The sequence below is a fragment of the Lactuca sativa genome, chromosome 3 (assembly GCF_002870075.4).
Source record: "Lactuca sativa cultivar Salinas chromosome 3, Lsat_Salinas_v11, whole genome shotgun sequence".
NCBI lineage: Eukaryota > Viridiplantae > Streptophyta > Magnoliopsida > Asterales > Asteraceae > Lactuca > Lactuca sativa.
The window spans coordinates 77737734-77761172 of NC_056625.2; the positions used below are offsets into that span (position 1 = coordinate 77737734).

The window sequence follows — 23439 nt, forward strand, 5'->3', positions numbered from 1 at the left end:
ATTGTCATGGGGCTAGGGACCCCATCGCTAGCAGCAGATGGTTGGCTGATGTTGCCAACGCATTCCGTACAAGCCGGTGTCCTGAGGGGGACAAGGTCAGACTCGCTTCCTGTCTTCTGAAGGACAGAGCGAGGGATTGGTGGGAGGAGATTGGTCATGCTTTGGGGGATGATGCTGCGTTGGACGCGATGACTTGGAGCGATTTCTCGGCCAGGTTCAGGGCGGAGTTTTCGCCGATTATTGAGGTGCAACAGTTGGCACGGGAGTTTTAGGATTTGACGCAGACCACTGAGACTGTGGCGGAGATCACCACCAAGTTCAGGGAGAGGGATCTTCTTGTACCGCAATATGTCATGGATGAGGAGATGAAGAAGGCCCGATAAAAAGTTAGGGAAGGAGTGAGGGTGGGTATTTTGGGGTCTCGTATCTCACCAATAGTTTATACTTGTTGTCTGTGTGATACTTGTATGTGCCTGGTAGGGAGGTGAGTGTGGGCAAGGTCCCGTATCTCACGAATAGCAGAGTGTGGATGGTCTTCCACATCTCAGTAGCAGCAGATCAGGGGCGAGGCCCAAGTTAGGGAAGGAGTGAGGGTGGGTTGGCCCCGTACCTCACCATCAGCAGGAGTATGGACGGGGTTCCATGACTCATCAGTAGCAGGACAAGGGCGGGGCCCAGAGATAGGCGAGGCCTTAGGACAAGATCCGTTAGTATGTGTTTAGCTTATGTGATGTGATGTGATATGTTTATGTGCTATTATATGTTTGTGGGCGAGGCCCTGTGACAGGCGAGGCCTAAGTGAAACAGATCTGTATCCGAGCGGGGCTCTATGCCAGGCGGGGCCTGGAGCGGCGGGGCCGTTGTAGCGGGCGAGGCCCGAGGTAGGGGTCGAGGCCTAGGATAACGGGCGTGGCCCAGTATGTGCAGTATGTGGTTATGCATGGTATGTGGTAGGGTGGGGAACTCACTAAGCTTCGTGCTTACGGTTTTCAGTTTTGGTTTCAGGTACTTCCGGGAGCGGAGGGATGAGCTCGGGGTGATCGCATGGCACACACCATAGATTAGACACCCTGGGAATGTTTTACTATGATAATGAACATGTGTTTTGGAAATTAATACTCTGATTATATTTGGATTGATGATTTTGCTTTAAGTAATGTTTTATTAAAAGAAAATTTTTAGTCTTGAATTTTGGGATGTTACAAATTCAATCAGCATGTCTCAATCTAATTCTATTAATTCTTCAATTCTTGATCAATCCAGTCTGTAGTTTCTTAATTCTTCTAATAATCCAAATTCTTTTTTGCTAACATTCATATTTAATGGCGTTGGTTTTCATTCATAGAAGCGATCGATGACGATTGCTTTAGCTAAGAAAAAAAATCGGATTTGTGGATAGATCAATTCAACAACCTCTTTCATCTGATTCATCATATTCCAATTGGTTTCGAGGTAATTCAATGGTGATAAGTTGGATCCTAAATTATATACACAAAAATATTGCAGAGTGCTTACTCTTCCTTCAAACTACAAGAGAAATATGGATTGAACTGAATCATCGTTATGAACAAGCTGATGATGCTTTACTCTATCAGATTCAACAACACCTATACTCTATGTCACAAGGATTTGAAGATTTTTCGACTTATTTCACCGAATTGAGTAAAATTCGGGATGAAATAAGAATCGTTCAAGCAATTCCACCTTGCTCCTGCACATCTGCTGCTGAAATTCACAAGTTCTTAGAAGATCAAAGACTCATTCAATTTTTGATGGGACTTAATGAGTCTTATAAAATTCTTCGTGGTCAGATATTAATGATGAAGCCATTACCAACTGTGTCTACAGTTTATTCAATGATCATTCAAGAAGAAAGAAAAAGAGGTATTACTACGTCTTCTTTTTTCAATTTAGATGTTGTTGTTATGCATATTTCAAATAAAACTTCTACAAACAAGAAACAAATCTTTTGTAATCATTGTAAGAAGTCTGACTACACAAAAGCTCAGTGTTACAGGTTGGTTGGATTCCCTGCAAACTTCAAATTCACAAAATCCAAAAGAGAAGATCCTAAAGCTACAGTTCAAAATGTCACCACCATGTCTGCTCCTTCTATTTCACCAGAACAATATGAACACTTGCTTCAACTGTTGAGTACTAACACTATTAATCAGTTATCATCAGTCAATCAAATTCATTCCTCAATCATAGAAGGCTCTTTGAACAATGGAGGTAAAAAATTTCCTTCAGTGCATTTGCTACAAATACTTACAAATCTTCTTCTTTATTAACTCCTGGTGAATCATGGATTATTAATATTGGTGCAACTAATCACATATGTTCTAATCGTTCTATTTTCTTATCCATGACCAAATTACTTCAGCCAATTCACATTGGTCTTCCTGATGGTCATTCTACTCCTGTTACTTTTTTTAGTGATGTAAGACTTCATCAAAACCTCATTCTTCATGGTGTTTTCTTCATGCATTGTTTCAGATACAATTTACTCTCCATAACAAAACTCACTTCTCAACTACAAAACTTGATAATCTTTACTGATTCAAGTGTTTAATGCAGGACCCCTCATTGAAGAATAGACTTGTTTTTGGCACACTTGGCAAACGAGTGAATGATCTTTATGTTTTTTTTGTCATAATACTCTTCAATCTACTTTTGTATTTCAATTTACAATTTCCAGCTTGTTTCAATATGTTTGTAATCAAACCTGATTGTAATCTTTGTTGTGGCATAGACGTTTTGGCCATCTTCCATTTCATAAACTTCAAATACTTTCTCTTATTTCTTCTTCTCATCATGTTGATCCTTTTTCTGTTTGTGCAAAAGCTAAACAACATAAACTTCCTTTTCCAAAAAGTATTTTAATCACCAATACTCCTTTTGAAATTATCCATGTTGATGTATGGGGGCCTTACAAGCATATTTCTCATGATGGATATAAATATTTCATTAAAATTGTGGATGGTTATAGCAGGAATACTTGGGTGCATTTAATGAACAAAAAAAAGTCATGCTTTTACACTAACAAAAGGATTTGTTGAATTTGTGAAAACATAATTTTCAAAACAAGTAAAGATCATTCATTCAGACAATGCTTATGAACTAGGCTCAATTAATGAAGGGCAATCTTTCTTTCAATAGAATGACATTATCCATCAAACATCCATGTCATATATTCCACAACAAAACAGTTTAGTGGAAAGAAAACATCGCCACTTACTTGAAATAGCTAGAGATTTATTCTTTCAATTAGGATTGAGCATAGCTTATTAGAGTGAATGTGTGAAGATTGTTGTTTATTTGATGAATTGAATTCCATCCAAAGTCCTACATAATAAAACTCCCTAAAGATGTTATACAATCAAAAGCTAGATCTTTCTATGCTCAAGGCTTTTGGATGCTTATGTTTTGTTCAAACTAGGCTCAACTTTTATTTCGTTCGTTTTCATTTATATAAAAGTTGAATTTTATACGTTTTTTGTGCCCTAGTAAATACAGTCTAGTGCACAACTGTCATGATCTACTTTGTAATTAATATAAAAAGTAAAAGATCTACTTTGTAATATACAAGTTATTAGCGCATAAATATATGTTTTTTGTGCCCTAGTAAATACAGTCTAGTGCACAACTATCATGATCTACTTTGTAATTAATATAAAAAGTAAAAGATCTACTTTGTAATATACGAGTTATTAGCGCATAAATATATCAAATGATTTTTGAGAATGATTTCACCAACTTAAATTGTTAGTTGGATTTTGTTGAATTTATACAAAAGTAAAAGATCTACTTTGTAATTAATATAAAAAGACGGTTGAATGTGAAAAAAAAACAAACAATTATTAAGCATTTATATTATACCGTTTATATTGTTGTAAAATATATTAGAAAACATGTAAATGATAAAAGTAAGATGATTACAAATATAATATTTGAAAATATCGTTCTATTTAATCAATGAATTTGTTTTATTAAGGCTGAATATAAAATATAAAAAACAATAATAAAGAAAAAATAATGATGTATATCTTAGTATGTAATAAGTTTTATCCAATATGTATATATAATTATAGTAATTTTATAACCATGAATATGTAACTTATATTGAAAATAATATATAAAACAAAGATCATCCATACATATAATATAGACAAAACTGCACAAATAGTCCCTGTGGTTAGCTGAAAATTGTCATTTTGGTCCAAAAATGTTTGGACTAGCACCAGAGGTCCAAACTTTTCATTTTGTTACGAGTTTGGTCCAATTTGCTTTGAACTTTTTTAAAATGACCGATTTGCCCCTCATTAATTTCATTTTCTATTTTTTTTATTTTGTTATATTTCTGATTTAAAATTAAACAAAAAAGAAATAAATAAATAATTGTGTTATCATCCATTCACTACCGACCCCCATCTTTTTTCCCTCTGGTAAACATGAACACCACCACCACCGGTTACCGTCTCCACCGTAGCTCGCTGCCTCCACATCTCTCCTTCTCAAGTTTGAATTCCGGAAATGTCCTGTAACCTACAGTGGCTATTCTAGATGAAGATAGAGAAGGGGAATGAAAGGGAGCGTTGGAGGGAATGAGAAGCCCTTGCCGATCCACCACCATATGCAGATCTGTTACCACAACCACCACTAACGTCGAAGAAGTAGAGATACGAACTCCGCCACAGACGTTGACGATAGAGGGTTTTCGACGATGAAGAAGGACGACAACGACAGAGGGTTTCTGACGTAGAAGAAGAAAGATCATCATTTGGGAGACCCTAACTCGTTTGATACTCGTTATTCTGAAACCCTAACTCGTCGGATCTGAGAATCCTAACCAATCGCTGACCTTAGTTAGCCAAATCTTTGGTCTGCGACGGTCTTCACGTTCGATGGAGAAAGATAGAGAGAGACGAGGATCAACGGAGATGGAGGCGAGGCGGCGTTTGTGGCTCGAGTTTCCAGACAGAGCGACATTTACAGATTTGGAAATAGGCGACAAGATCGAAGATTGGAGACGATATGTTGTAGATTTACCATGGTACTAGAGGGTGTGGTTGAGGTGGGTTTTCTGGTGACAGATCTGAAAATCGAGCCATAGATGGAGAAGATAAACTGAGAAGGGGGTGGTGCTGTAAACTGATCCTGACTATGATGGAAAACACAAACAGATCTGGAAACATATGGAGAAGACGAACATCTCTAAAATTAAATGGAGAAGACTAACCCAAGATAATGATTTCTCCTTCTGTTTTCTCTATCTCCATTGATAACCGACGAGCTCAACTATTTGTTATTGGTGTTTTTTTGTTCCTGTGGATTGATTTTCAAGAAGATGAAGATGGGTATGTGTAAAGAGAGAGAGAGAGAGAGAGAGAGAGAGGGAGAATTAGTTTCAATTTTTTTTATTTTGACAAAAAAATTAGTAAAATTAATAAAAAAAAACTAAAAAAGAAAAAACTAAGGGCAAAATCGTCATTTTTAAAATGTTTAAAGCAAAACGGACCAAACTCACAACAAAATGAAAAGTTTGGACCTTTGGTGCTAGTCCAAACCTTTTTGGACCAAAGTGACAATTTTCAGCTAACCACAGGGACCATTTGTGCAGTTTTGTCTATAATATATAATATAAATGATTAGGATATAAAATAAAGGACCATATACATAAATGGTCCTCACGGTTGACAAAATTGACTAACTATGGTCCATATGACAAATTCTTTATATAGATGGTCCCTATGGTTTAAATTTCTTGCAGACATAATCTTTATGACAAAATCGATCATTTACATAATTTTGTCTATATGAAATTTGTTAAGAGCATCTTCAATGGTTAAGTCATATTAAGATTTAAAATTATTGTCACATTATCATTATAATAAGTTAACCTATAATTAAATAACCACTCCAATGATTAACCTCATTAAATAGCTTTTTTATAAAATTTTAAATAATTTATCCATCTCTATCTAAAATGTTTTATAAAACCCCCTTATTTAATAATTTTTTTAAACACACATTATATTTTATTTTAATTAAATATATTATAATATATTGTTTCAAAATAAATATATTATAAAATATCATTCGGAAAATTTAATACGAAAAAACTATTACGGAATAGTGATAAAAAAATATTAGAACAAGTTATATAATCATTATAATTTTATATTCCATAAAAGAAAAGCCATTATATATTTAATATAAATAATTAACTAGTAAATAAATAAATAAATATTTAAAACTAAAATATATTTAGAAGGTAAAATGAAATATAACTAAAGTATAAGGTGTTAATGACAAAGCATAGAAGTATATTGACCACCCAATATATATTGAGTGGCCAATAAAAAAAAACAAGCTATACGCTCAAATTGGTAATAAGTTATAAAAAAAATCAATAATAATAAGGTATAAATAATTTACCATTGGAGATGGTGTAACGTACGATGGATTATTCATATTTAAAATAGAAAAGAATGAAACTAAAAATTATATATATATATATATATATATATATATATATATATATATATATATATATATATATATATATATATATATACTTAGATATTCTATTAAAACTAATTATTATATGAATGTATAAATGATTGTGGGCATATTTTAAGAAATTGATTAATAAATATTATTGAATTAAAAATAATTGAAAAATACAATCTAATTTCACTATAAGGGTATTTTAGTCAATTGAAATAAATTTAAAAAAGGAAAATTTCATATTTTTAGAGATAAGTAATTCTCCTGATTTAAAAATTTTGATTTTTTTAATGAATTCAAATTTAACATAATTTTTAATTATACCGGATTTTATTCCGTCGGAATGACATTCTTTTAGAATGGCGGTTTATGACATCTTTTAAGAAGACATAAATAAGAAGAAAACATAACAAAGTATATTATGAAGGAATACACAAAACCGATTTTTGAAATAATAATATATCAAATAATTACATTGTATGATTGTGATGCAAAAAAACATTCTTGAACAATAACATCCTGAAAAAATAATAAGTGTAATTCTTAAAATAAAATAAAATAAAAACTTTCTTATATTTTGTGTGTGATGAATCTTTGATTCATTCCTCAAGTGATTTTTGTAATGTCGTCACGTCAGTCATTCGTGTCCTTGATCATAACATTTTATGAGAATAACTGTCATAAAATCATATTCTGTCAGAATAAGTGACATTTCAACAAAAACATTTATTACAAAAAAATAATAAGAAAAAAAAATTCTAAAAGATTCATTAAATCTAAAGTGTAATTACCATTTAATTCTAACAAAATATGACATTTTAAACTTTGGCAGAATGCATACAACATTTAAAATTAGCAATGTGAGTTGTAATTAATAATTAGGGCAATACATTATGATCATAATACGTAAGGACAATTCTAAACCACACGAGTTGCTAGTAATTCTGAGAGAATGCATATCATATGATTAGATTCTTTTTTAGGCATTTCAACAAACACTTATTTGACATTATCATAAAATAAGCCGATCGGTAAGTATCGATTTCTTAATCATAAAAATTACCAAACAAAATAGGCCCAAAGAAAAAAAAGCAAATACAAAAACTCATATGAGATACAAAAACGTGAATATATAGGATGTTAGAGTGAACTAAAACACAGTGAAGCATAAAACAAGTATGAAATTAAACCCATTATCACACGAACTATTTTGTGATTTAATTAATACAAATACCCATTAATATAAACTGAAAACAATTGGAATGCAATTTATAATCTGTCATATTGAATCAAAACATTATCAAATTAAATAATTATCATAACACCGCAAATTAAGATGCTATCTAGGAATTAAATATAATTAGATATTAAAGCAATTGTCGGTCAAAAGTAAAATCAAAATCAAAATATGTGTCATTTAGAGATAAAAAAATTGAAATTAAACTAACCTTGCAGACTTGAAATCGTGAATATCAATTTTCGCTATATGTTATAAACCTCAACCGTTCACAAATCCAATAGTTTTTTTTGTTTTCAGAGTTGATTAAAAAAACGAGATGAATATCAACAAGAACGAGATGAATATCAACATCTTGATATCTAATCGTATAATCGGCGTCATACTAGATGGATCAGATGCACAAAAAACAAGAATTGAATCCGATATGGAGGTGGACGGCAATGGTGGCTTGGTGGAGGATGATCTGTCGCCTCCTAAAAAGATCGGAGCGGAGTTTAAGTTTATTGAGATAAAAGCCAGGAATCCATCCTTTAAATAAATGATATCAGTTTTTTATTTTGGATATTAATTAATACGTATACGTAATATGACTAATCTATTCTTAATATTATATTTAATTATTTAATAATTTATTTAATTTTAATTGGACCACATTTATGCATACAATCACACAATAATTACTTTTAAAACGTGAACATCTGTCTCTATGGGTGTTGATCGGGTAAAATTTTCGGGTTTCGGGTAATTCGGGTTTTTCATATAAAAAAATTTACCCGTTACCCTACCCAAATTAAATTCGGGTAAGTCGGGTAATGGATCGGGTAAGGGTAATTCGGGTATTACCCGATTTTAATTTTTTTTTTTAATTTTTTAGTGGCACCTAAAAATAAATATAATGAAATAAGTATGTCGTGCTAAACTTTGAACATTGAGATTTTTTACTCAATAATATTTGAGATATCAAGTATTCTTTCCAAACTTTCGATCTTGAGTTGAATTCTTTATACCGTTGGTCCCTCGTGCACATGCCAGAAAGCATGTTTAGTCCCTATTTCCAAAATTTAACTCGTGCAGTCCCTCGTTGTTATTTATCTTGCATGGTTAGTCCCTATGCACGTTAACTGTTAACTCCTTCCGTTTAAGCTACCCACGTGCCTTGCACGCAGGGGTATTTTCGTCTTTTCAGGGTTTTTATACATGAACCAGTATGGCGCGACTTCGATAACCGATCATTTCTGATTTCATCCTCCGTCGACCCTTAGCATTGCACGAGAAAACCCTAGTTTTCTACGATGGTGAACTGGAGGATTAGGCAAGAATGGGAGGAATACGACCTCCAAAGCTCATACGGTAAAATTTTCTACATTTTCAATTGATCATCCATTATACGTTCCTAAAACGTAATTTTTTTTTGGGTTCGCAGCTGACAATCCAAGTATGTTCTCGATACGATTGAACTATGGTGGAGTTTTTACGAAGTTTCCAGGCCGCAAATACATAAAGGGGAAGATGAAATATATTGATGGCATTGATAGTGACTTGTTCTCGGTGCATGATATGGACGAGATAATGGAATTGCTTGATTGTGTGGAACCAGGTAAAAGTATTTATTATCATTTCAAACGACCAACCTGGGATTTAGATTTTGGGTTGTATGCTTTGGGTTGTGACGAAGATATAAACCACTTTAGGTCATACGTGTATGAACACAAGGTGATAGAAGTGTATACAGAGTTTTGGGAAACCAAGCTCCATACGTATCAAATGTCCCCAAACCCTGCAAAGATAAAGATACACGAAATTCCTGAGTCCCTTTGTCGTAAAAGCTTGTTATTGACATGGTCAAATTCAGGGGATTGTCCTAGTGAAGAAGCCCCTGTTTTTGAGAATGTAGAAACTATGGACGAACCCCCTAGTACATTACTTGAAACAACCTTGGAACAACCCCTTGTTACATTGAGTGAAACAGTTGAGTCAACCCCTGCCTATATACCAAGAATTGATAGCCCTTTGACTGAACCAATGATAGGAAGCACATGTCCTAATGTTGATGGTTTGGGTGATACATTTGAATGGTGTGAACCTTTTGGTGGGACTCCTATGGAACAAGATGAACCAAATAGTGAAAAAGCAGGTGAAGACAGTCAAGCTAGTAAAGACAGTCATGATAGTGATGACACTGAAGATAGTGAATACAGTCAAGATAGCGATTACATAGTTGATGAAGATAATTTGTTAGATGATCCAGAGGTTGATATGAAGAACTTTCACCTCAACATTGACAAAGAGGTGGAGTGGGTTGGAAGTTTTCCTGATGATCGAGATGAAGCAGTAGAAGGTGATGAAGAATTAGAGGTTATAAACACTGAAGAATTTGTATCTGCATCTTCATCAGATGAGGGTGAAGCTAGTAAAAAAAGGAAGAAGATAAGAGATTTACGAAGAGCACATAAGAATGAAGCAGCTGCTGTCAAAGATCCATTTTACATCCACCAGACTTTTAGCACAGCCAAGGAAGTTAATCAACAAATTTATCTTCATTCCATACAGAGTAGAAGGGAGTTAGACTTCGTCAAGAATGACAAAAATAGGATTAGAGTGGTTTGCAAAGGGACAATACCAAACCTTGGGATATTAGAAACATGTGGGACCAGCAAAAGTAATGACAAAGTGGGACCAAGTCAAAAGAAAAAGAAAGTGAAAGATGGTTCTATTCATAAATGCCCATGGGTCCTACTAGTGAGTAAGTGGAAAAAAGACATTAACTGGACTGTTAAGACCTATGAAAAGCAACATACGTGCCTTCAAACAAGGAAAATTAGGGCATGTAACTACAAGTTTCTCTCTGAACAGATTGTTGACACAGTTGAGGCAAACCCAGAAATACCACTTAGAGCATTATGTGAGATGCTTGAGAAGAAATACCAACTTGGATTGTCAGACATGAAAGTTCATAAGGCGAAAACGAAAGCCCTGGAATCAATTAGGGGAGATTTTGCTGCTCAGTACTCATGTCTAAGAGACTACTTACAGGAGGTGCAGAGTAGAAATCCAAACACCACAGTCAAACTTCAAGTGCAAAGTGAACCATGTTATGCATCTGAGACCAGGGTATTTGAACGAGTATACATTTGTCTTGGTCCACTGAAAAGTGGATTTGCAGCAGGGAAAAGAGATTTACTAGGGATTGATGGTGCATTCATGAAGGGTCCATACCATGGTATGATCCTGACAGCAGTGGTATGTGCATAATCATATTTTAGTATTTGATTAATGTTTGACCATAGTTAATTGTTTGCGTATTACTGTGTTTGACATGATAATTCAGGGTTTAGATGGGAACAATTGCACATACCCTTTGGCATATGCAGTTGTTGAAGCAGAGAACTTTAATTCATGGACCTGGTTTTTAACTAACTTAGGAGATGATCTTGGTTTGTATGCAAACTCCAACTTCACTTTCATATCAGATAGACAGAAGGTAAATAAATTTCTCCATTCATTTTCACATGCATGTTTTACAATTCAATAAGCAACTTCACTCTTTTGATAATTTAGGGGTTATTGCCTGCACTTGAGAAACTTTTCCCAGCAGCAGAGCATAGATATTGCCTAAGGCATCTTCATGAGAACATGAAACGTAAATGGAGGGGCAAGGAATTCAAGGATTGTCTTTGGAAATGTGCAACATGTACCACCATACCACAATTCAACAGTGCCATGGAAGAACTAAAGAAACTTAACAGTGAAGCATATGACTGGCTTAATTCTATTCCACCTAAGCACTGGTCCAGATCCCACTTCTCAGGTATATAATATTATGTTTATAAGTGTATAATTTTTAAATATAATCTAATACAGTTGTGTTTTATTAGGGAGGGCACATTGTGATGCTGTGTTGAATAATATGTGTGAGAGTTTGAATAGCAAGATAGTGAAGGGTCGTGATAAGCCAATTATCAGTTGCTTGGAGTTTATTAGGGAGTATATCATGAGGAAAATTGTCATGGTTCAAAAAGAAATTGATAAAGCTAATGGCCCATTAACTCCTACAGCCACTAAGACCCTTGAAAAAATTAAAGAAAGGGCAGCACAGTGTAGGGCAGTGTTCTGTGGCAATGGGAAGTACCAGGTTACAAGTGAAGGTACTAATCAGTATGTGGTTAATATGGACCAACAAACTTGTTCATGTAATAGGTGGGAACTGACAGGCATACCCTGCAAACATAGTATAGCAGCTATATGGGATATGAGGCTCAACAATGAAAATGTTGGAATACCTGAGACATGGGTACACCCAACTTATTGGCTCAATACATGGAAAGAAATGTATGTCTTCAAAGTTGAACCTATTAATGGGAGGTTATTGTGGGAAAAAAGCACATGTCCTACCAAGTTGATACCACCAAAGTATCGTGTCCCTATTGGCAGACCAAAAAAAAAGAGAAGAAGATCTGCAACAGAAGATGATGGAGTGTCCACAAAATGGAAATCTGTAACATGCACAAAATGTGGAAATGTGGGCCACAATGGAAGGACCTGCAAGGGACAATCACAGACTGGGAATGGAACAGGAGAAGGTGCAGCAGGGAATACAACAGGAGAATGTGCAGCAGGTAGCAGTGGTGGTGTACAAAATGGAGTTGGGAACAAAGGAAAAAGCCCCATGCTTTGAGAATTTGTAGTTTGGTATCATGATCATGAAGGATAACTATGTTTTTGTTAGGCATTTATTGCCATATTACTTTGTTGTTATGTGTTGTATTTTGATACTTTGTTGCTGTGTAGGATAACTATTTGTATGCCATAAGACTATGTTGTTATTTTGGATGTCCCTTTATGTTAATGGTCAATGGTTATCTTGGATATTTTAGAGTTTTTGTCCTTTTTAATTGTTATATTGGATGCTAGTATTGAATGGTATATTGCATATGTTGCAAATACCACATTTTCATTAAAATTTGAACACCAACTGATAATACCACATTATGATTACACAATATATTGCAACTAAAATTGAAATTTTTTTGTTAATACAAATAACATTACAAAGAGTCTCCATTACAATATACACATACCAAAATACTAACAACTTCATTACTTAACCTACACTTTATATATAAGGACTGAAACAAAAAAAACCCAGCTAATAACTAGGTAAAGCTTTAATTTGCGATTTTGTTCTTCAAGTTTCATCCTAAACGCCATACAATCACAGTCCTGATCATAATCATTCACCCATCCTATGAACTTGCATAATGGTCCCTGAACCAATTAAAGTAGATGAAGAATTAGGGCAAAATTAGAGAAGACGAAGAACGAAAATTAAAATCATTAACCTTACCTTTACTGTACAAGCATAATAGAGTTTCCCAGGGTTTCTTTTGCTATAAGATGTGCGAATCACTGCAGTGGCTCCACAATTGCATTTAATATCGATCATTGTTATGTATTTGGAAGAAATCGATCGAACGAGGGGAAGAGACGAACGAGGGGAAGAGACGAACGAGAGGATACAGAGGAAAAGAGGGTTGCAGTGTTCTTTATAAGATTTAAGGTGTAACGGCATTAAATATGGACACAAACCCTAAAAAGACGAAAATGCCCCTGCGTGCAAGGCACGTGGGTAGCTTAAACGGAAGGAGTTAACAGTTAACGTGCATAGGGACTAACCATGCAAGATAAATAACAACGAGGGACTGCACGAGTTAAATTTTGGAAATAGGGACTAAACATGCTTTCTGGCATGTGCACGAGGGACCAATGGTGTAATTTACCCTTTTTTCTATTTTTCTTGTAAAACTTGATCATTGGTTGGGTTGTCAACTTCAGTCGTCTCATCTTCTACTTCAATATAGTCATCCATTGGTGACGAATACCAACAAAGAGCGGACGAGGTACGAGGGGTTTTTGACATGGGTAAAATAGAACGAGCCTCAACGAGGGAAATTGGGATTTGGGAATTGGGAGGGTTAGATAAACTCATAAAGGGACATTATTTCTTATATATATTTCGGGTAAATCGGGTATACCCGAAACCCAAATAACTTACCCTTTACCCGACCCGAAAAAAATTCGGGTTACCCACTTACCCGAAAAAATTAACCTGATATCCGATTTACCCGACCCAATTTACCCGTTACCCGAAAAAATCGGGTGGGTAATTCGAGTAACAGGTATTTTTGACAGGGCTATCTCTCTCTCTCTCTCTCTCTCTCTCTCTCTCTGTATATATATATATATATATATATATATATATATATATATATATATATATATATATAAAATTGGTACGAGTGAAAACGAAGACTAGGAGAATGTTAAGTTTTATAGCTTATGGGGTTCGTAAAAGGAAATATTTAGAAAAGTCCATGTATTATTGACTCAATAGTATATACTATCAATTCTTAAAAGCTTAGCTACATTGCATTTTATTCTCTTTCAGTTATGCCACTGAAGTTTCCCTTCTGATAAAAGCGCCCCAATACTTCTCTTTTTTCCTTTCCTTCTTATCCCTTTTGGTCGCCGCCTTGCCGCCCTCCTCCTCCAATACAATTTCGTTCGCTTTTCCTTATTTCCTCCTTCTTCCTCCTTTACTTTTCATTGTTGTTATGTTCACTTCTGCTTCTCCCCGACTGCCATCGAAGGCCCAATGCACCACCACTCTTTCTTTCCCCTCACACCGCATTGACAACAATAGAAACTTATCAAGGTGTTGATGAACTTCTAGGGATCAAGAAGAGTGGCAATGAAGAAGATTGGTAGAGATGTTGAGTTTGGTTTTAGGTCGGTTTCTTCTTCGATTCCGTTTTATACATACAATTAATTCATTCTTAGCTGTAGTGTACCGTTTTGAGCCAAGTCGAACTGCCTTTACTTTACTGAGGTTGTGTGTAGCTGATGCAGTGTATTCTTCTCATCGTTTGCTCTTCACTGTGCCCTCTACCGTTTCTATTCCTCAATCAGATTACTCCAACATACCACCACCGTCGGTCGTTCCCTTTTCTATTTTGCAAATAAATTCCACAGACTATTCTACTTTTCATTCCTTTTTTCTCATGCACCCCAACAGCTTTTGAGATCGATCGACAATAGCTTTCTTCGATTCCCCTCACTGGCATCGTGTTCTAACTATCAAATTGGAAGATTATATGATTACCAGGTTTGACTTTGAACCTTTTTTTCCGATTTTGGATATTGAGTTTCCAGTTCTTGTGTGTGGTTGCAGCGGTTTGGCTTGTTGATATTGATCCTCGAATTCCCATCGTGGGTGCTTACAACTGATCGCCTTTCTACTGCTCTGCGTTCTCTCTTTGGTTTCGATTGGTCTCCATGATCATCGAATTAGCATCATTCTGAGGGCAGTTAAATTTTTGCGTTTTTTTAGATTTGTGATTGTGGTCTGAAAAATTGCGGGTTAAAGGTTACTTAGAGACACTGATTACCGGTTTGGGAGATTTAAAGGCTCAACAAATTAATTGCTTTTGGATGAGAAAGATGCCTATAAGGCGTTCGTTGAAATGCCCAACCCAATTAAGGTATTCATTCCACTTTACGTTACCAGATGATACATTACTAGATTATATTTGTTTGGAGACTGAGAGACTCTTACCTAAAAAATTATTATCATTAGTTTTTCATTAAGCCGTTATTCACCTAAAATGGGTGACCAAATTTTAATGGACTTTCCATGTAAACAAGTCAAAACTGGTAACCTATTTTTGTAGGTCAATGATGGCCGAAATGAAAATATATACAGTGGCCATAATATAAAAACAAATCATCTATCAATGGCTTTTATGAAAGTAATTTTCTCATTATGGATTTTAAAGGTTGGTAACGAAATGGTTTTTTTGTACTTTGCCATTTTTTCTTTGTTCTTTTGTGTCTAGGTCTGGCAATGGATTGGGTTTTGACCCTGATCCGATCCAAACCCTTAAGAATTATATGGTTTGGTGCATAGTTTTTGATTCGTTTACTCGTTAACGACTCGTACCCGTTAACCCTTTTATTAAAAGGGTTGGGTATGGATCATCATTGATCCTCTCCGTTTATAACTCGCCCCGTATAAATTATAGAATTATATATTTATATTTAATACTACCTAAAGTTTACTTTTAATTCCAATCGAAAGTCCAAAGAGAAAACACCAAAGGCTAAATTATTTTTACATAGGTCTCGATGACTCGATTTCTAGACTTCCAATCATCTACTAAGAATCATGATGTCATTCATTTGTATTCCATCAAGCAATCACCAATTTCATTTGTATATCAATAAAGTCATTTATCAACCGAAAGAAAGTTTGTAATTGCTATTATTTATCAATGCAATCAGCGATCAAAAATCAATCAGAAGTTATTACAATAATGATTTTAATTCCATTCAAAAGTCCTTGACTACGTAATGTGTTTACTAAATTAACATTTGTTTTATTTGATAAATGTTATTTTAAGATTTACGAAAAATGTGTTTGACTTTTCAAAAAACCTACGGGTTACGGGACGGGTTTGGATATATGTTGATTCGGTGGATAAGGGTATGGGTTTGACTATTCAGAACCTTGCGGGTTACGGAGCGGGTTTGGATCAGATTTTGAAATTTGTTAAAAGGGTTTGGATCAAGGTCGATTCGCTCTAAACCCGCCCCATTGTTGTAACAGCCCGAATTCCCAGGTATTATTTATTCTTTTAGATTTTGGTGATTTGTGAGGAGACTCGGCGAGTTGGAGCTCAAACTCGCCGAGTATGATCGCGGTTTGGGCACGGGTTCGCGTCCGGACTCGGCGAGTCCAAAAGGTGGACTCGGCGAGTCCACGCTGTTTAATGAAACCCTAATTTCCAAGGTATGAGACCTATTTAAAAGGGCTTATGGTCGTCATTTGCGGCCACCAACCCCAGAGAGAACCCTAAAGAGTCTTTGAGCGTTTTGTGAGAGAGAAGAGGAAGATCATTGACTATTTGTGGGTGTTTTTGCATATAAAAGAGGATCAAGGCAAGAGGAGACCAAATAGGGTGTTCATCCAGTGATTTCTGAGCTCAGAGACTTCATTTGAGGTAACCATTTGTTCCTTTCTCAGTCCTTGGTGTAAATCTAAGAGTTAGGGTTTCTTTGAGGAATGATCCATGGAGTAATTGGCCTCTTCTTGTGTTGGTGCTCTAGATCTGGACCAAAAGAGGTCCAGAGACTCTTTTCCCTCAAGCTTTTTGAGTGTTAATGGAGGCCATGAGCTTGGAATAGCATTCTAGAGACCATATCATCAAATAAGGCCTTTGGACCTTTGCATGAGCACCAAGATTGTAACTTTACGTGATGTATGTGCTTGGAAGGACTGGATCTATGAGTTGTTGGAACAGATCTAACCTCAGGAGTGAGTTTGAGTGTATGCATGGCATAGCCTCGCCGAGTCCGAAGAACAGACTCTGCGAGTAGCATGAAGATGGTCCATAATCACTCAGCGAGTGGTCTTGCCGAGTTAAGGGGTTGACTCAGTGAGTCAGGGAGAGTCAGAGAGGGTTGACAGGTGGACTGAGTCGAGCTGGAACTCGCCGAGTTGTTCTTGAGACTCGGCGAGTTGAGTCGTGGTGGCCCCGCAACTCATGCCAGGTGGAACTCGTCGAGTTGGGAAAATACTCGACGTGTCGAGAGAGGATCCCAGGGAATCAGTGGACACGTATAGACTCGCTGAGTCGCTCTAGTGCACTCGCCGAGTCCGGTCAAGTTGACCGTTGACCAGAGTTGACCAGTGTTGACTTGATAGGGGTAGTCAACCTTAGTTGTGAAATTGTTAATTAGAGATATATTGTGTTATAGGAGGATTATAGCTCGGGGTATCGAGCGCGAGTGATTTCTAGGATTTGCGAGTTATCGATATACGCGAGGTGAGTCTTCTCAGTATACTTTACCTAGTGTGGTAACAGAGTTAAGAGACAGAGTATTATAGAGTTATATGTCGGTGTGATTGCATGTTATTATGTGTTGTGATTTATTGTGATATGTGATATGCATGATTCAGAGTTGGGACTTTCGGGTCCCTAGAGTTAGGGCCAGAGGGCCCACAGAGAGTTGGGGCTGGAGGGCCCCACTGAGACACTTTGACCAGGGGGTCAACAAAGTTACAGCGTCGAGTGGCTATTATGTGATTATTGTGGTATTTTGGCGAAACTCACTAAGCTTATGCTTACAGTGTTCAGTGTTATGTGTTTCAGGTACCAGTGATGACCACGGGAAGGCGCCGGCTTGATTCGTACACACATATGGGAATTGGATGTATTTTGATCTTGGGAGACATTGTGATTTGAAAACTTGATGTTATGACGTTTTGTGAACGAATTGTTTAATTAAAAATGTTTTTTCAAAAGTGAAAAATTGTTTTAATTTTTACGGTGTTACAATTGTCAGGTCTATTTGTGTCTGCTGGCAGCCTTTAGCCAACATTGCAACCAAATCAAATAGTTTAAAGGATGATTGTTTTATGTGAGATACAAAGACATATTTTGAAGTTCAATTCAAGATTAGTTAATATATTTTAATTCTTATTAGAGAGGAAGAGGGTAGATTAAAAGTTACTTAATAGATCAAATTTCGTTTTGGTAAATGGGTTTTATTTTAGTTCAATGTCCTAAAGAATCTTAAAGTTCTTGTGGGTGTTTAACTTAACGAACACTCTAACATAGAATACACTTTCAATTAGACTTTTTAATATTTTTTTTTTTTTGCTTCCTTTAACTATATATGCAGTCCATGCAAGAGACAGTAGAAATAGACAGAGATAACAAAAAGTACAGGTAAACATCTATTCACTATTTAAACAAAAAAATCAAGTCCGTTGATTTTCCAAGATTTAGAACAAAAATCAAGTTCTTTTATACCTTTTTCAACAGTTTTTAATGCCCTTCTCAATATTTAAAGCAAAGTTTAATATACTTATACCATTATTAAGATTTGAAGCAAAAAAACATTTTCATATCTTTGTTTTGTATATGTAATTACTGTTTGTATCTGTATCTCGTTCTCTTTGGTTTTCTATTGCAGATGAATTTCAAGAGGTAACAAGAATTCTAATACCCGGTGCTTGGACTTTATCTCACAAAAACGCGTTTCTTATTCCATCATCCGTTACCAGGTAACTTTTTTGCTTGGCTTTCAATTTTTTATATATTTGTAAAAAGTGGTAGACTTTCATCGTTTGAAATGTTTGGAGTTGTCTGATACAAAAGCTCGAAGCAATGGTCTTTGTCATATCTGAGGTTACACATTGTTTCAATAAACCTGTCACGTCAACAAAAAAAATTTATAGCCATGGAACAAAATTGAAAACTCCTCATTCCCATGTTTCTTCTGCCAAGAAGATACACAACTTGAAGTCATTACTCATTTCATTCAGCAACCTCTGTTTCTCTGTGTGTGTGTGTGTGTGTGTGTGTGTGTGTGTGTGTGTATATATATATATATATATATAGTTTAGGGTTTTCAGTTTCTTTCCTCAAGATTTTCAAGTGACATTCGGTGTTGACGCAGAAAACCCATTTTGTCGACTGTTTTGGAAACTGATTCACCCATTTTTTGTAAATGGGTCAAAATTGGTCAAGGAAAGGCAAGATGACATTGGAGGAAGCTATTGCCGATTCTAAAAAAGTTGACTAATTTCATGTTAGACTTCAATCAAGATAAGGATCTTGGAACGTAATTTTACAAGGTACATTATTTATTTCACATTAATTATAAAAATAAATAAAAGAAAAAAATTGAATATTCAAATTGTTGGATTAGTGTCTAAACCCATAACTATATTTGGTATGTGCGTGACCCGGTTGTAGCATAGTCCTTTTGGATTGTCTTCACCAAAGCAACTTGAATGGATGAATAATAAAGAAAGAGGTTATTATGGTTTATTAATATATTATATGAATAATATATTAAAGGAGAAATCATATTAATTAAATAACATTTGTCAGCAATTAATTTAGAATTAATTTTGTGGTCAAAAGAGGTTAACTAAGTTAAAGGGACTGAACTTGTAATTATTAGATAATTGCAAAGTGGACTAGGGAACCCCTAAAGATAGGGTGGACGAAATCCTTATGGATAGCCTATAAGATTTTATCCAAGGGCTTGATTCTGGAAGGTTCTTGTGGGCTGCTTAGAGCCTAAGCAACAGGATGAGGACTTTGATTGAAACCTTAATTCCTCACCTATAAAAAGGGTCCCTAGGCTTCAAGATTTCGGATACACCAACCCTAAGAAGAGTTCCAAGAGCCAAAATTACCTCCCCCCCTCTCTCTCTAAGTTTCTCCCACTTGCTTTGGTGTTTGTGATCTATTAGAGACACAACATTTGAGGTGCTAAGGTTCTCAAAAGCTCAAGATCTTCAAACAACAATTAAAGGTAACATTCTAACTAGTTTATTTATGTTGATTTGGATTTTTGTTGTATGCTAGATTTGGGTTTGCAAGCTTTGGATAATTATTGCATGTACAACTAAAAAAACTAGATCCAAGCATTAGGGTTTGCATGTACACCATAAGATTGATGTATTGCTCATAACCCAACACATATGCTATGAAACATCAAGATTGTGAGCATTAAATATGATTGTAAATTAGCTAATTTGTTGATTCTTTTGGATATGAGAGACTGGCTAGTGGTTGATTGGTTTCATACTCCATTATATGATAATTGTACAAAATTCATTTTAATTATGAAAGTTTTTGTTGTAGATTAGGATATCATCAAAATAGACAACAAGTTATTTGTAAAAGGCATCCTAAATAAATAGTTTTTGATGAATTGTTTTGTTCTAATTTATTTGAAATTGCTTTTTCTACATGGGAACCAATTTCCACTATTATAAAATTAAAAAAAAGGACATAATTGCAAAAATGGTCCCTGTATGACTGTGTAATTGTTGGGAAAATATGATCATAATCTTACATGACTTTGGTTTGTGGTTTTAATTGATTTTAGAAGTAAAAAATAAAGGTACCCTAAGTTATGATATGAAGGTGATGTTAATTTGTTCAAATTTTAAATCGGTTTGTGATTTTAATTGGTTTTGGAAGTAATTGCCCCTGCATCAACTTCCTTGCTCTTGTGACACCTTATGATTTTCCATCCTCCGCTATGTTGGTTGTGGGGGCATTTTATTTTTTGGTGATTAAATTGTTAAATGTTTTTATTGCTATGTAGCTTCCAATCTTCATTTTTACATGAATGTGCACGGTTTATGTTATTTACAACATCATACAAACATTTTTCACAAGTAAATAACATAAACCTTGGAGACAATTGGTGTCGCTAAAGTAATCAACTTCTCAAATTTGAAAAACTGTCGATGGTTTCTTATTTAATACACTTTCAAATAACCCCAAAAAACAGCACCAAAGGCATATCGATGGTTTCTTATTTAATACACCTTCAAATAACCCCAAAAAAAAAAAAAAACAGCACCAAAGGCATATCTAATTCCATCTACTTTAGATAAAAGATGACTTTATTGTAAGTTTACACATTTAGGATTTTAGTCGGTAAAAAACTCTCAATCACTTGCGTTATGGAAAAACCCATCGATATGTTGTCACCTTATTTCCTCACGCTGACCGATCATCAGGAGCTAAACTTTAGCAACATGTTAAGCGACGTTTTCTCTCCATGCCAGAAGAAGAATCTAAAGAAGCCATCGGTTGCAAGCAATGCAATGCAATGGTTCGAGGGTGGCTAGTTAGCGGACGTTATGGAAAAGGAAATCAAGTACAACTTGAAGCAAGGATTCGAAAAAGAGAGTGCCCCAAGAGCATACGAACTCAGAAGAAGAGTAACCACAATTTAAAAAGGAGACATGAAGGTATCGGCCTACCACACAAAACTCTAAGCATATGTGATGAAATTTGTTCAATCACTCCAACACTGGTTTGTTCCCATCAAGGATACATGCGACATCATAAAAGTAATCTAACATAATACGAGAAAATGAATGTTTGTATGATTTCTTAATGGGAGTGAATGAAAAGTATGGGATTCTAAGAACGCAAATAATAAGCACTAGTCAAGATTTTTTTTTAAATAAACATCCATTGTAATGTTTTTACTTGAAAATTACATAGACGTAGCGGGTAAACGAGCAACAAGCTGTGCCGCAACCCCTTTTTGGATGACAAAACTAATTCTTTTAAAAACAACATCTATAGATCTTGGAGTCATAACATTACAATACATGACCCGTTGGACTCTATTGAGTAGCTCCACAGCTTCTGGCGCAAGGAAACCGAAAGTATCAAATGCAAAGGGTATAAACGTGTGTTGATTTTCCATGCACGCTTTCTTATGTTATGACACTTTGCTCGATGCAGCTTTTAAAGCAGCTTGCCCCACTGTGAAAACTTCACTCCCGAAGCCCACAAGAGAGGAGACCCCCCTGTTAGATCCATGCATGCATGTTTTCCTCCAGCCCATCCAAATACTAAAACATCAGCTGGTCTAAGTGTTGATCTTCCTTCCAATGGGTCAGTCAGAAAGTTCACATGTGCCTCTTTCTTGGCAGAAACCCCAGCGCGTCTAAATATGTCAAAAAGAACATCTCTAACCAGATCGTGTCGGTACTTGAAACCCGGGAGCTCTTTACAATGAACTGCATGCTCCCCAAACGAGTCCAAACACGCCTTACAACAAACAGGGCAAGTCTCGTCAGCCGGAAATAAAGGGATCATAACTCATAAGGCGATACTTGAGGATGGCACGATACTCCACTGGCGACATATGCTGGCCAAGACCGTCAATAGGAATACTCATAAAAAAAATCCTGAGCATGTGGGGCCCTTAGACACTCAAAAATAACTTTCTGTCTAATCGTCATGTCGAAGTGAACTTCTATGTCTTGAACAATTTTACTAAAAAGGGCACTCGCCAATGAATGTTGGGCTTTTGGAGGGGCAGTGTCCTTATTAGTGAAACCGCTGAAGTCAAGGCCCGGAATCGTATCATGAAGACACGCCAAAGCACAAACATAATCTGAATCCATACCACATATGCCGCTATTTCGTAAGATGTGGTCTTGTAACACCCATGATTGAGCCCGTGAGGCAACAAAAGCATATGAGGAAGCCTCTACTACTGAGTACAACCCCATACCACCAAATTTAATTGGTAACGAAGCCAATCGCCATTAAAGGTCCCCAAAGAATGGACCCCCACAAACCACAATATCTCCAATCGACTCACGTAACCATCTATCACACAGAGCAGCCTCTTCCATGTGAGAGGGTTGGCACGTTCTCAGACCAAAGAAAAATTTGGCGATGCCCATGCAAGATCGAAGCAAAAGAAGCTCACTTTGGGGGTCATGTAACTGTGGTAGAAGGCGCATCAAATCAACAACCTTGGCAGCCCTCTTCATGGCTAACCCGCTAATAAAACTCACGTCTCTACTAACATCTCCCCCAAGAAGCTTCACCCCCACTGACGGTCGGCCAATGTCTCCAGGGAATAAACCTGAACGAAGCTTTCTACCATCGCATGAAGGCCAAAATAGCTCAGTTTTCTTGATATTCAGCTCAAGCCCCAATTCTGGGCCTGCCACCCTAATGATGTCCAATACTCTAGCCATCTCCTCTGAATCTCCAATGACTGTCCCGTCATCAAGGTACCAAGCATGAAGAAGAAGCTTACAATTGTCTCGAATTTGATGTATAAGT

General features: G+C 35.9%; 2 protein-coding genes and 1 long non-coding RNA gene across 3 annotated transcripts; 2 read left to right on the forward strand and 1 right to left on the reverse strand.

Annotated features, from left to right (window-relative positions):
- The first annotated feature begins 1460 nt into the window (after positions 1-1460).
- LOC111912615 (uncharacterized) lies at positions 1461-2597 on the forward strand. Its single transcript, XM_023908360.1, has 2 exons — positions 1461-2232; positions 2578-2597. Exons 1-2 carry the CDS (start codon positions 1461-1463, stop codon positions 2595-2597), a joined length of 792 nt encoding a protein of 263 aa, XP_023764128.1.
- An 8337-nt stretch (positions 2598-10934) lies between these two features.
- On the forward strand, positions 10935-12174 carry LOC111912601 (uncharacterized). Its single transcript, XR_008231224.1, has 3 exons — positions 10935-10990; positions 11086-11231; positions 11309-12174. It is a non-coding gene; the product is annotated as an uncharacterized LOC111912601 (long non-coding RNA).
- Positions 12175-12755: 581 nt separating this feature from the next.
- Positions 12756-13535, reverse strand: LOC128133028 (uncharacterized). The gene is made up of 2 exons (XM_052770035.1): positions 13095-13535; positions 12756-13015 (listed from the first exon to the last, which is right to left on the reverse strand). The coding sequence occupies exons 1-2, from the start codon at positions 13317-13319 to the stop codon at positions 12857-12859; spliced, it is 384 nt and encodes a 127-aa protein (XP_052625995.1). The 5' UTR covers positions 13320-13535; the 3' UTR covers positions 12756-12856.
- Positions 13536-23439: the final 9904 nt, after the last annotated feature.

Coding starts and splice junctions, on each gene's coding strand:
- LOC111912615 (XM_023908360.1), top strand. CDS start 1,461: ATGGTGATAAGTTGGATCCTAAATTATATACACAAAAATATTGCAGAG. Junction 2,233..2,577: donor AGGCTCTTTGAACAATGGAG/GTAAAAAATTTC, acceptor TGTTTAATGCAG/GACCCCTCATTGAAGAATAG.
- LOC128133028 (XM_052770035.1), bottom strand. CDS start 13,319: ATGCCGTTACACCTTAAATCTTATAAAGAACACTGCAACCCTCTTTTC. Junction 13,016..13,094: donor ATTATGCTTGTACAGTAAAG/GTAAGGTTAATG, acceptor TAATTGGTTCAG/GGACCATTATGCAAGTTCAT.